The 12426-nt window shown below is 39.7% G+C and overlaps 1 protein-coding gene across 4 annotated transcripts in view; it reads right to left on the reverse strand.

Moving 5' to 3' along the window:
- The window catches only part of slc37a1 (solute carrier family 37 member 1), an 82580-nt gene that overhangs the window by 38486 nt on the left and 31668 nt on the right, over positions 1–12426 (reverse strand). For 3 of the 4 annotated variants that reach the window (XM_061918599.1, XM_061918602.1, XM_061918600.1), the window contains 2 exons: positions 7912–7964; positions 7666–7740 (listed from right to left, as the gene is read on the reverse strand). In XM_061918599.1, coding sequence (XP_061774583.1) covers positions 7666–7740; positions 7912–7964 — 128 coding nt within the window. The remainder of the gene's footprint in view (positions 1–7665; positions 7741–7911; positions 7965–12426) is intronic. The other variant, XM_061918601.1, reaches the window with a different exon arrangement.

Here is a 12426-nt window from a genome sequence, read left to right on the forward strand (position 1 = left end):
AGGTTTTGAGGTTTACAGTACAGGCCAAAAGTTGGAACACACCTTCTCATTTCAATGCGTTTTCTTTATTTTCATGACTATTTACATTGTAGATAATCACTGAAGGCATCAAAACTATGACACCTGTGAGGTTAAAAAAACATTTCAGGTGACTACCTCTTGAGTAGGGTCGCAAAGGGGTAAATTTCCGGTAAATTTTCGGAAATTTACCACGGTAAGTTAAGGTCGGAAAGTTTTACGTGCCTCCATTTCGACGGTGCCTTCTACTTCCTGTCAGCCGTGTTGTAGATTTTAGCACTTCCATACAGATCGAGTCTACTGACAGATACAAACTCAAACTAAACGCCATTCTGTATTAGAAATGACAACAATGGAGGATGCATGTGCATGTACGAGACAGTCTTCTCCAAGAAGAAGAGGATTGCGAAAAAGAAGGAGCTTATTGACTACAATGCGAACTACAATGGTGGACCAGCACAAACCATTTTTCTACCATTTATCGATAATCCACTGACGTCACAAATGGGAAAAATTTCACTAATGGGGGTATTCATATGGCTCGTATGAAGGAAGGCAAGGTAGCTTTGTAAATATCCCCGCCATGCCTCCTCTTATGCAGATCCCAAATACAAAGAAATATGGACGCCATTGATAGTATAGCACAGCTAAAGCTAAATAAGGCCCCTAAAAGGCATACCCCCTGGTTCACAGAAGAAACCAGAGCTCTTAAACTATCATGTAGAAAGCTGGAACTCAAATGGTGTGTGACTAAACTTGAGGTTTTTTATCAAGAGTGGAGTGATAGTTAAATTACTTAAAAATACACCGATAAAACTAATTACTACTCCAATCTCATCCGCCTCAATAAAAACAAACTTAAATACTTGTTCGGGACAGCAGCATCGCTAACCCAACAAGGGACTCCCCCGGTAGCTACAGCCACTCGGCTGATGACTTTATTAATTTTTTTACTAAGAACATTTAACTCAAAAAAATAAGGAGATTAAGTTAAACGCGTCATAGCTCTAACTGGGTTCTATTAACCCAGACACGAATGTATGTACAACGGATATTACCCTCCAAAATAATCTCTCTCTTTTTGAAGAAATCATATTAGAGGAACTCTTGCAACTTGTAAATGGGACAAAACAAACATGTTTACTTGACCCTGGGATTTCTTGGGAAACGTATCAAGGAGCTGTTTGTAATATTAGAACCATCAGTGTTAAATATTATTAACTTATCACATTCCTCTGGCTCGGTTTCCCGAGCATTCAAAAAAGCAGTTATTCATCTTCTGCTCAAAAGACCTAACCTCAATCCTGACCTCATGATAAACTACTGTTTATCCCACGTTCCCTTTTACTCGAAAATCCTCAAAAGAAATTGTTGCACAGCAGCTAAATGAACACTTGGGATTCACAGAGATTGTTGGATGCTTTCAGTCCAGTTTCAGGGAAAATCACTCTACGTAGACAGCCCTCGCAAAAATGACTAATGACCTATTGGTAACTATGGATGTTGATGCGTTATCCATTTTGCTGCTATTTAGCGCTGCTTTCGATACAGTCAATCCTAACATTCTATTATCATGTATTAAAAAACATAGTGGTATGTCAGGCTCAGTCTTTTCTTGGTTTAACTCCTATCTTATTGACAGGATGCAGTGTGTCTCCCATAACAATGTGACCTTGGAGTATGTTAAAGTAACGTGCGGAGTTCCACCGGTTCTACCGAGTTCGGTACTTGGTTCTGCACTCTTCAGCATCTATATGCTACCGCTGGTGACATCATACGCAAATACGGTGTTAGTTTTCACTGTTATGCTGGTCAAACCCAACTCTACATGCCCATAAAGCTGACCGACACGCCAGATTGTAGTCACACTGAGGCGTGTCTAAATGAAATTAAACAATGGATTTCCACCATTATTTTGCATCTTAACGCTAAGAAAACGGAAATCCTTGATTATCGTCCTGCTAGACACCAGCACCTATTTAATAATACCACCTTAACATTTTACAACCAAACAATTACACAAAACAACTCGGTAAAGGATCTTGGTATTATCTTCGACCCAACGTTCTCATTTGAGTCACACATTAAGAGTGTAACTAAAACAGCCTTCTTTCATCTCCGTAATGTCGCAAAATCTGTCCCATTTTGTCCACCACCGACCCTGAGATCATTATCATGCGTTCGTTACGTCTTGTCTGCAATACTGTAAAATATTATTTTCGGGTCTCCCTATGTCTAGCATTAAAAGATTACAGTTGGTACAAAATGCAGCTGCTAGACTTTTGACCAGAACAAGAAAGTTTGATCACATTACGCCTATACTGGCTCACCTGCATTGGCTTCCTGTGCACTTAAGATGTGACTTTAAGGTTTTACTACTTACGTATAAAATACTATATCGTCTAGCTCCATCCTATCTTGCTGATTGTATCGTACAATATGCCCTGGCCAGAAATCTGCGTTTAAAGAACTATGGTTTATTAGTGATTCCTAGAGCCCAAAAAAAGTCTACAGGCTTTAGAGCGTTTTTTATACGGGCTCCAGTACACTGGAATGCCCTACCGGTAATAGTTAAAGATGCTACCACAGAGGAAGCATTTAAGTCCCATCTTAAAACTCATTTGAATAGCCTTAAATTTGTTTAGCCTTTATTTATTGAATCAAAGATACTGAAATTCCAAGACATAGTGGATTTGCATACATGTAAAATTATACACAAAGCAAACTACAACCTGCTTCCCAAGAATATACAAAAATTATTCTCAACAAAAGAGGAGAAATATAATCTTAGAGAAAAATGTAACTTAAAACATGTTTACGCACGTACAACACTTAAGACCTAGAGTACATCTATATGTGGAATTAAACTATGGAATGGAATAAGCAAAGCAATCAAACAATGTACTAATATGATCCACTTCAAGAAACTCTTCAAACTTAAAGTGTTTACAAAGTACAAAAAAGCAGAATCATGATAAACCTTCTGAATTTATTCACCCATTCATTCTTTCATTGTCAAAATAATCTTACTTATCTAAATTGTATGGAATAAAACTTCAACAATTATTTATTTATTTATTTGTATTTAATTACTTATGAAATATATTGTGAAGACATTGAGAACAGGAAATAAACAAAAGTTTTAGCAACTGTTATGTAAAAGAAAAGGGGTATGATTAAATAAGCTCTGCTTCTTCCTACTCCTTTTCGAACGTGTTGAAAAGAGAAACTGGAAATTGTGATGTATCATGTTGTATGCTTGTATGTTCAAAATAAACTCATATTCATTAAATAGACCCCTTTTTAGACCAGTTGATCTGCTGTCTCTCTTTTCTGCTCTGCCCCCTCTCCTGCATAGAGAGGTTATCAGGTGACCAAGGATCAGCCTCCACAGATGACACTCTAGCTGTTCAAAGTCGGGACCCATGATGGACCACTCCTCTTTGCATCAGTTGGTGCAACTGTGCGCTGCTGCTTACTTGCAATTGGCTGCTTGACTTCCTCACAGACATGAAAGTGGGCGACAACACCTCCAGTGCAATCTCCCTGAGCAGCGGACTCAGGATGCCACTCTGGGGGGAGCCAGTGTTCACATTAATGACCCATGACTGCTGTGCCAGGTCCACTACTAACCAGATTGTGAAGTATCCGGACGACAAAACCGAAGTGGGCCTCATCCGTGACAACAATGACATAGACTACAAGGAGGAGGCGAAACATGTGGTTGACTGGTGCAGAACCGACAACCTGGTCCTGAACGTCGACAAGACCAGGGAGATCATCGTCGACTTAAGGAGGCAGCAGTCCAACCACACTACCATCTTCGTCAACGGCACAGCAGTGGAGATTGTAAGCAGCACCAAGTTCCTGGGGGTGCAGATACTGACAGTATGACCTGGTCCCCACACACTGGAGCTCTTGTAAAAAGAGCTCAGCAGCGCATGCACTTTTTGTGTCAAATGAAAAGAGCACAAGTCCCTCCCCCCGTTCTTACCATTCTACAGAGGTACTATAGAGAGCCTACTGACCAACTGCATGTCTGTCTGGACTGGAGCCTGCAGTGCCTCAGACTGGAATTCTCTGCAGAGAGTGGTGAGGACGGCGGAAAAAATAATCAGGACTCCTCTTCCTCCTATCCAGGAAATCGCAAAAAGCTGGAGATACTCCTCCCCCTATTCTCATTCATTGTGGAAGTGTCACAGTACATTAAACAGTGTTTAAGATGATCCTCCATTGAGTTTAATAGGCGAGTTAATTTTTTTTTTAAATTGAATTATATTTATATAGCGCTTTTCTCAAATGACTCAAAGCGCTTTACATAGTGAAACCCAATGTCTAAGTTACATTTAAACCAGTGTGGGTGGCACTGGGGGCAGGTGGGTAATGTGTCTTGCCCAAGGACACAACGGCAGTGACTAGATTGGCGGAGGCAGGAATCGAACCTGCAACCCTCAAGTTGCTGGCACGGCCACTCTACCAACCGAGCTATGAAGAGTGGGTTGTTTCACTGCAGCCAAAACTACACAGCCATTGGATAAATGCTCGGCTTTGTCCTGCCGAAGGACTCAGAGTGTCACTGGATGTGAATTAGAAGTGGGCTTGGCTTTGGCTGGCCTGGACACTGAGCTTCTGCATGATGATTGGATGATCTGTCTGAGGCTGAATACATTTTTAATTGACAAGTAAATGTGCAAAACAGCCATTCTGAAACATAAACCACTTTCAAGTTTCCTTCCGTTGTTCTGTGTTCACATCAATAATTTTACTACACTATGTGATGTTTTCCGTGTAAAATCTAACATCCATCCATTTCCTACCGCTTGCCCCTTTTGGGGTGCTGGAGCCTATCTCAGCTGCATTCAAGCAGAAGGCGGCGTACACCCTGGACAAGTCACCAACTCATCGCAGGGTCAACATATATAGACAGACAACATTCACACTCGGTATAGCTCGGTTGGTTCAGCAGCCGTGCCAGCAACTTGAGGGTTGCAGGTTCGATCCCCGCTTCCGCCATCCGAGTCACTGCCGTTGTGTCCTTGGGCAAGACACTTTACCCACCTGCTCCCAGTGCCACCCACACTGGTTTAAATGTAAAAATTAGATATTGGGTTTCACTATGTAAAGCGCTTTGAGTCACTAGAGAAAAAAGCGCTATATAAATATAATTCACTTCACTTCACACTCAAATTCATACACTAGGGCCAATTTAGTGTTGCCAATCAACCTATCCCCAGGTGAATGTCTTTGGAGGTAGGAGGAAGCCGGAGTACCCGGAGGGAACCCACGCAGTCACGGAGAGAACATGCAAACTCCACACAGAAAGAACCCGAGCCCGGGACTGAACCCAGGAATGCTCAGGACCTTCGTATTGTGAGGCAGATGCACTAACCCCTCTCCCACCGTGCTGCCCGTAAAATCTAACAGATTCAGAGAGTAGGAGCAGTTGGAGTGCAGCACTGCTAGTCTGAACCATACTGAAGCAAATTTAAGTCAATTACACCAGCCAAGGATGTTAAAATATTATCTAAACCGCAGACATTCATCCATGAAAAATAAAAATCTGCTGATGGTGTGTTTGATGGAAAAGCATCGGGAAGGCGATATTGTAAAACTCTACTCTACAAAGTAAATGCTGTACAATATTATTAGAATACTTCATAAACTACTGTAGTTTGTACTACATTGTATTCTATTATTTTTCATACAATATTTATTATCTAAAAGTGTGTTACAGGCATGGTGTTTTGAGATAAAGCAAGCGCTGATTGAATTTATTTTTATTCATTTCAATGGGGGCTGTTTTTCAAGGTACGAGCTGTGTTGGAAGTTTTAAAGGGGACCTATGCTATAATTAGTATTTTCTGAGTTACGCCTGTTGTTACAAATTTTGATATTTGTGTTAAACAATTTCAAACTATCAAATCATGAAGTTCATACATTTAGCGTCCATACAGTTTTGGATGCCTCTTTTGCAGGGTTTTGCAGTCGGCTACAAGAATAGTTGGATGCTATTATTTGGACATTAAAGGGGAACTGCATTTTTTGGTGAATTTTGCCTATTGTCCACAAACATTATGAGGGAGAAGAACAAACATGTCTTTTTTAGGGGTGAAAAAAAAAAGATGATGAAAAACGCTTGCAAGATGCGGCTAATGGAAGTCACTATTGTAGCCTTAAAAGCCCTCTATAAAACCTTCAAAATCCTTTATCCGCATTTAATATACACACTGCACGTATACTGGTATATTATAATGTACTAAAAGACACTTTCATAACAATATGTAACATGTACAATATTAGACGTATTTTGGTCATTTTAAGCGCATTTATTTCCGTTCCCATTGCGGCGCACTTCCAAATTTCAGCAACAAAAGTGTGTTGTGCCTCGGGACTTAGTAACAGACAACGAAGGCGGCTACATTATCTTTTTGAGCCTGAATATACGGAGGATGAACAGCTGCTAACAAAAAGCAAGCACGAAGAAATGCTGAAACGTTGGAGCCGACGGAAACCGAGAAGGTGAGGTCGGCGTGACTCAAAGCAGCAAATGTGGAACTTAAGAGCCAAGCTATGTCAAAATAAAATGGAGCTAGCTTACCTTTTGCCGCAGCAAGCTTACGGCTAATGCCTTAACATGTCGTCCTAAGACGTTGTATTACTACGCTGGAAAAAGACTTCCTCAGTGTTCACTCTTTCAATAACAATGTCGCTATAGCTTGTTTATCATACAGGTTACGGAACATAAATTAAGCATTGTGGCAGTTTATAGATGCAATTTCAAAGTGATTTAAAGGCAGAATCGATGGCTTCCATTAGCTGCATTGCTAGCCACTTAGAATGAGCCATTTTTTACAAGTTAGAAAACAAAAAAATATAATCGGTCCCCTTTAAGACTTCTTGTCTCTCATGAGGATTGTTAAAGATAGGGAAAACATTAAGTGCAGTTCCCTTTAAGTCTAGCTCTCAAGATTGTCACAATATTGCTGTTTACGGCGGACGAACTGCTTTATGGTAGACGAAAACGTGACTACTGCTGTTGTGTGTTTTTACCGCTCTGGGAGGACGTTGATGAAACTGCCTAACAATAAACCCACATAAGAAACCTAGAACTTGCCCTCGATCATTCTACAGTTATATTATATATTATATATATAATATATGTTACGTAATATTTATTATTATTATTGTTTATTGTGAGCGAACTGTGGTGCTAAATTTCCCCTAGGGATCAATTAAGTACTTTCTATTCTATTCTATAACGTCATTGGGCAGGCACGCTGTTTATATTGTGGAAAAGCGGACGTGAAAACAGGCTGTCCTCACTCAGGTCCGCATGGAGCTCGAGAGGGCGTGGCCTCCAGCTCCGCCTGAAATTCGGGAGATTTTCGGGAGAAAATTTGTCCCGGGAGGTTTTCGGGAGAGGCGCTGAATTTTTTTTTTTTCACTTAAAACCCTTACTGTAAGGGTTTTAGGTGTAAAAAAAATAAATAATCATAGGTTCCTTTTAAAGTAAAATAAAGTAAACTTGCATTCTGAGGTACCACTGTACAGTGTTTGCAATGCAACACACTAAAACAGAACAGACTGCAGATAAACAAACGCTTATGTTTTGAACTCATCTGTTGAGTAGATTTGAATGGAACACACCTGATTCTTCTTATCTTTATAATGCAGATACATCTCTGTATGTCCCCTTACGCCATTCCAAGTCTTAGTTTGCACCTGCTCAGAGGGAGGCTAATTAACATTACATTTCAATATAGACTTTTAAAACAGTTTAAATAACAAACAAGAGTATAACATTTATAACATTTTTTAACACAATACTGACCTAAAAAAGAAACACGATCAGATAGTGGGAACACAAAATTACTTAATAAATACTCTACCCACACTCTTTCCTGGAGAGCAGCCATCATTATACAAGCTTTTCAGGTCATTTGGATCTGGAAGGAAAAGAAAAAAACATAACTAACGTTAAAAAAACATCACTGAAGGCTTTGAATAAAGTTTGATTGAAACTTTTAATAGTAGATAGTAGATTGCACAGTAGAGTACATTTTCCGTACAATTGACCACTAAATGGTAAAACCTGAATAAGTTTTTCAACATGCTTAAGTCGGGGTCCACATAAATCATGATAGTAGTAGGAGTAGTAGTCTTAGTAGTCGTAGTAGTAGTAGGAAGCATGTATTTATAGTCAGATTTTTGGGAAAGAACATTTGGTTTATTGCATTACATTACAATGTAAAGTATGTTAATAGCTGCATAATTGTGTTACCTCTCTGTTATCATGGCGCCGCTACAAGTAGTTCCTGTGCGTAGGCACTTATAACAACAATGTCACTAATTTTTAGTTAATATGCAAATCCCGAGATGTAAATGGAGGATTGTTGGTGGTTATTGGATATATATTTTTAGAGGGCTTTCTTGATGGGCACAATAGAGGACCCCAATTACTTGCATTGTTAGTCACTTCCTACTTGCTGCATTTTATAAATTGAAATGCAGCAAGTAGTAGGTGGCTAACAATTGTGAATGATAGGAAAAATTCCCCAAACCGTGCAGTTCCTCTTTAAGCATTTGGCTGAATATGAGTAGATAAAATTGCTCGAAACACTTCAGAATTCAGCCCGTTGCCTTGGTTAGCGCTAATGTCATCAATAAACCTAAAGCCTTTTTAAAATGTAGTTTTTGAGTCTCAACAATGGTTTACATGTCTCTTGATTGTTGACTTTGACACACATAAACCTAATTCCTGAAGAGTGTCCTACATCTGAACAACTGTTGAGGAGGCTTTTTCTTCATCCACTACAACTGTTTCTTGTTGTCTTCTGGGTCTTTTGAGGTGACTTCTTCATGTTCTTTCTTTTGAAGAATATGCTTTAATAGCTGTGTTTCTATTACCCCAAGAAATGCGCAAAAACTAAATATTGCAACAAGAAACTGGTAATGGAAGCACCCTTATTTAGAAAAACCTGTCAAATATCGCAAATAGTTTTTTACACTCTTATGAGGTGGTTTTTCAGACGTTCTGATATTGGAGTGTGTCGCAATGGCATTTTACAGGGCAACAAAACACCAAAACAGCGGGGCACCGATGCAGGACAACTAGAGCAGATGGGTTTGGTTTTGGTATTGCTTCCGATCGGTCGGCCGTGGGGAGCGAAGCGGCACTGGGCCGTCTTGCAGGTCCCTTCTCAGCAATAGAGACAGCCCACAAGCTCGGAGAGATCCACATGCCCGAACAATATTGTAGGGACCCTTGAATCCACAATCCAACTCCTCGTTCACAAAAATCCCTTACCTGTAGCCGCTGCCATATGTTGCCTTTGAGCGATTGATTACCCGCTGCCTACGTCTTCTATTGACAATCCATCCATCCATCCATTTCTACCGCTTATTCACGGCAACCAAAGCCGCTGCAATTGTTATCACCGCTTCAAAACAATGGTATCGCAAAGCGCCCATCTAAATTCAAGAGTCTTGCTGGACAATATTTTACAAGAATTACGGCCGCTCATGACGCAAGACACCCTTTACTGGAAACACCTAAAAGTCGTAAAATGTACTTTGCCGAAGTTTTTGATATATCACTTTTATTTTGGAAAAAACACAATTGAACGCAGCTACTGATATGACAGCTCTTTGTATATCATGAGATTTGACAGAAACAGAACACACTTGAAATGAACTCTTTTATATGCTCCTTGTAAATGCAATGAGATAAAAACACACACTTGACAATTAAACAGTTGAACAGCCAACTATCAGATTACTTTTGGACCTTTAAAAAGTGGGAGGAACATATAAAAATTGATGTAATTCATACAATTCTCACCTGATGTAAATGCTCTCAAATTAAAACTGAAATTCTGCATTTTAAGAACGTCCTATTTGTTTCATTTCAAATCCTTTGGGGTGATGTGTAGAGCCAAAAATAATAAAATTGTGTTGGTGTCTGAATATTTATGGATCAAACTATAGGTACTGAAGCATGATTATGACATACCGTTATACCCCAAATTGTCCCATCTAGCAAAAAATTATTAATCAACTATATTGTAAAACTTCTTACAAGACTAGAAGTTCTGTTCTGTTTTTTTTTTCTCTTCCTATGTCCTACTTGTTAATCTAAAATAACAATTGTTATCATGTAAGGCTGGGGATCATTTGTGTGAATCAACGCAACCCACACTGGTTTCAATGTAACTTAGATATTGGGTTTCACTATGTAAAGCGCTTTGAGTCACTAGAAAAAAGCGCTGTATAAATATAATTCACTTCACTACACTTCACTTCAACTTGCTTCAGTCCATTCGGAAGTTTTTGAGGTTTTTTTTTTTTTTTATTCCAAATTTATTCAAACTAAAAAACTATACAATTACATGTATATAAGTATTCACAGCCTTTGCTCAATACTTTGTTGATGCACCGTTGGCAACAATTACAGCCTGAAGTATTTTCTAATACGATGCCACAAGCTTGGCACACCAATCTTTGGGCAGTTTCACCCATTCCTCTTAGACACACCTCTCTGGCTCCATCAGGTTGGATGCCTCTGTACATTGCTGCATTCATCTTAGTCTAGTCAGGGAGGATACAAAGAACCTGATGGTCATTCTGTCAGAGCTACAGCATTCCTCTGTGGAGAGAGGAGAACTTCACAGAAAGACAACCATCTCTGAAGAAATCCACCAATCTGGCCTGTATGGTAGAGTATCCACACTGAAGTCATGTCTTAGTAAACAGTTTGCCAAAATGCACCTGAAAAACTCTCAGACCATGAACTCTTTGATGTGAATACCAAACATCATGTTTGGAGGAAACCAGGCCAATACCATCCCTATAGTTAAAGTTAAAGTTAAAGTACCAATGATTGTCACACACATACTAGATGTGGCGAAATTATTCTCTGCATTTGACCCATCACCCTTGATCACCCCCTGGGAGGTGAGGGGAGCAGTGGGCAGCAGCGGTGCCGTGCCCGGGAATCATTTTTGGTGATTTAACCCCCAATTCCAACCCTTAATGATGAATGCCAAGCAGGGAGGTAACAGGTCCCATTTTTATAGTCTTTGGTATGACTCGGCCGGGGTTTGAGCTCATGACCTACCGATCTCAGGGCGGACACTCTAACCACTACGCCACTGAGTAGGTCATATATATATATATATATATATATATATATATATATATATATATATACATATACATATCAAATATGTATATATATGCACCACCATGCTAGTAAAGCATGGTGGTGGTAGCATCATGCTGTTGGGATGGTTTTCAGCGGCAGGAACTGGGAGACAAGTCAGGATAGAGGGAAAGATACAGAGACATCCTCGATGAAAACCAATGCTTGTTATCCAACCTGAAGGAGCTTGAGAGGTGGTGCAAAGAGGAATGGGCGAAACCGCCTAAAGATAAGTGCGCCAAGCTTGTGACATTGTGTTCAAAAATACTTGATACTTGAGGCTATAATTTCTGCCAAAGGTGCATCAACAAAGTATTGAACAAAGACCGGAAATTATTATGTACATGTGATTAATTAGAATAAATAAATAAAAAAATTCAAAAAATATTTTCAAATTGCCCTTGTAGGGTATTAGAACAGGGGTCGGGAACCTTTTTGGCTGACAGAGCCAAGAAGCCAAATATTTTAAAATGTATTTCCCTAAGAGCCATATAATATTTTTTTTTAACACTGAACACAACTAAACGTGTGCATTTTTAAGTAAGACCAACATTTCCAGAGTATAATAGGTCTCTTATTCTTTGTAATAACATTGTTATTCTGAAGCAAACTGTGGAAGGGGCGTGGCCTGCGGGCCTCCAACAAAGCGGGATGTTGCCAGGACCGGCTTCGAAATCAGCGACAGGTGCGTAAATGGCCCACCTCGGCCTTTTTATCTAATCACCTGTCGCTCTGTCATAAGCAGCAGCCAGGAGGAGAGACAGGGTTGGGGCTGGAGCCAGAGCCCGAGTGAGGACGAAAGAGAAAAAGACAATTGCTGGAAAGCAACGGAGAGACTAATTGAAAAAAACAACAACAATATTTTACCCTAAAACAGGCTCTCATGTCGGTGCTTGGTGGTCTGAAGAACCCCAGGAGGGCAAGCAATAACCAATAATAAATAAATTACTTCTTACTATTAACGCAACTTCTTGAACATAAAAATGCATGAGAATGTTCTTTATTTTGAATGTTATTTTTAACACTATGATTACAAGTGGAATTATTCATTATTTATCGTGTTAAGCAGTGTCAGCTCAGATTTATCCGAGAGCCAAATGCAGTCATCAAAAGAGCCACATCTGGCTCTAGAGCCATAGGTTCCCTACCCCTGTATTAGAATTTGGAGGACAAAAATGAATGTATTCCATTATGGAATAAAGCTGAAA

The sequence above is a fragment of the Nerophis ophidion genome, linkage group LG13 (genome assembly GCF_033978795.1).
Source record: "Nerophis ophidion isolate RoL-2023_Sa linkage group LG13, RoL_Noph_v1.0, whole genome shotgun sequence".
In the NCBI taxonomy this organism is placed as follows: domain Eukaryota; kingdom Metazoa; phylum Chordata; class Actinopteri; order Syngnathiformes; family Syngnathidae; genus Nerophis; species Nerophis ophidion.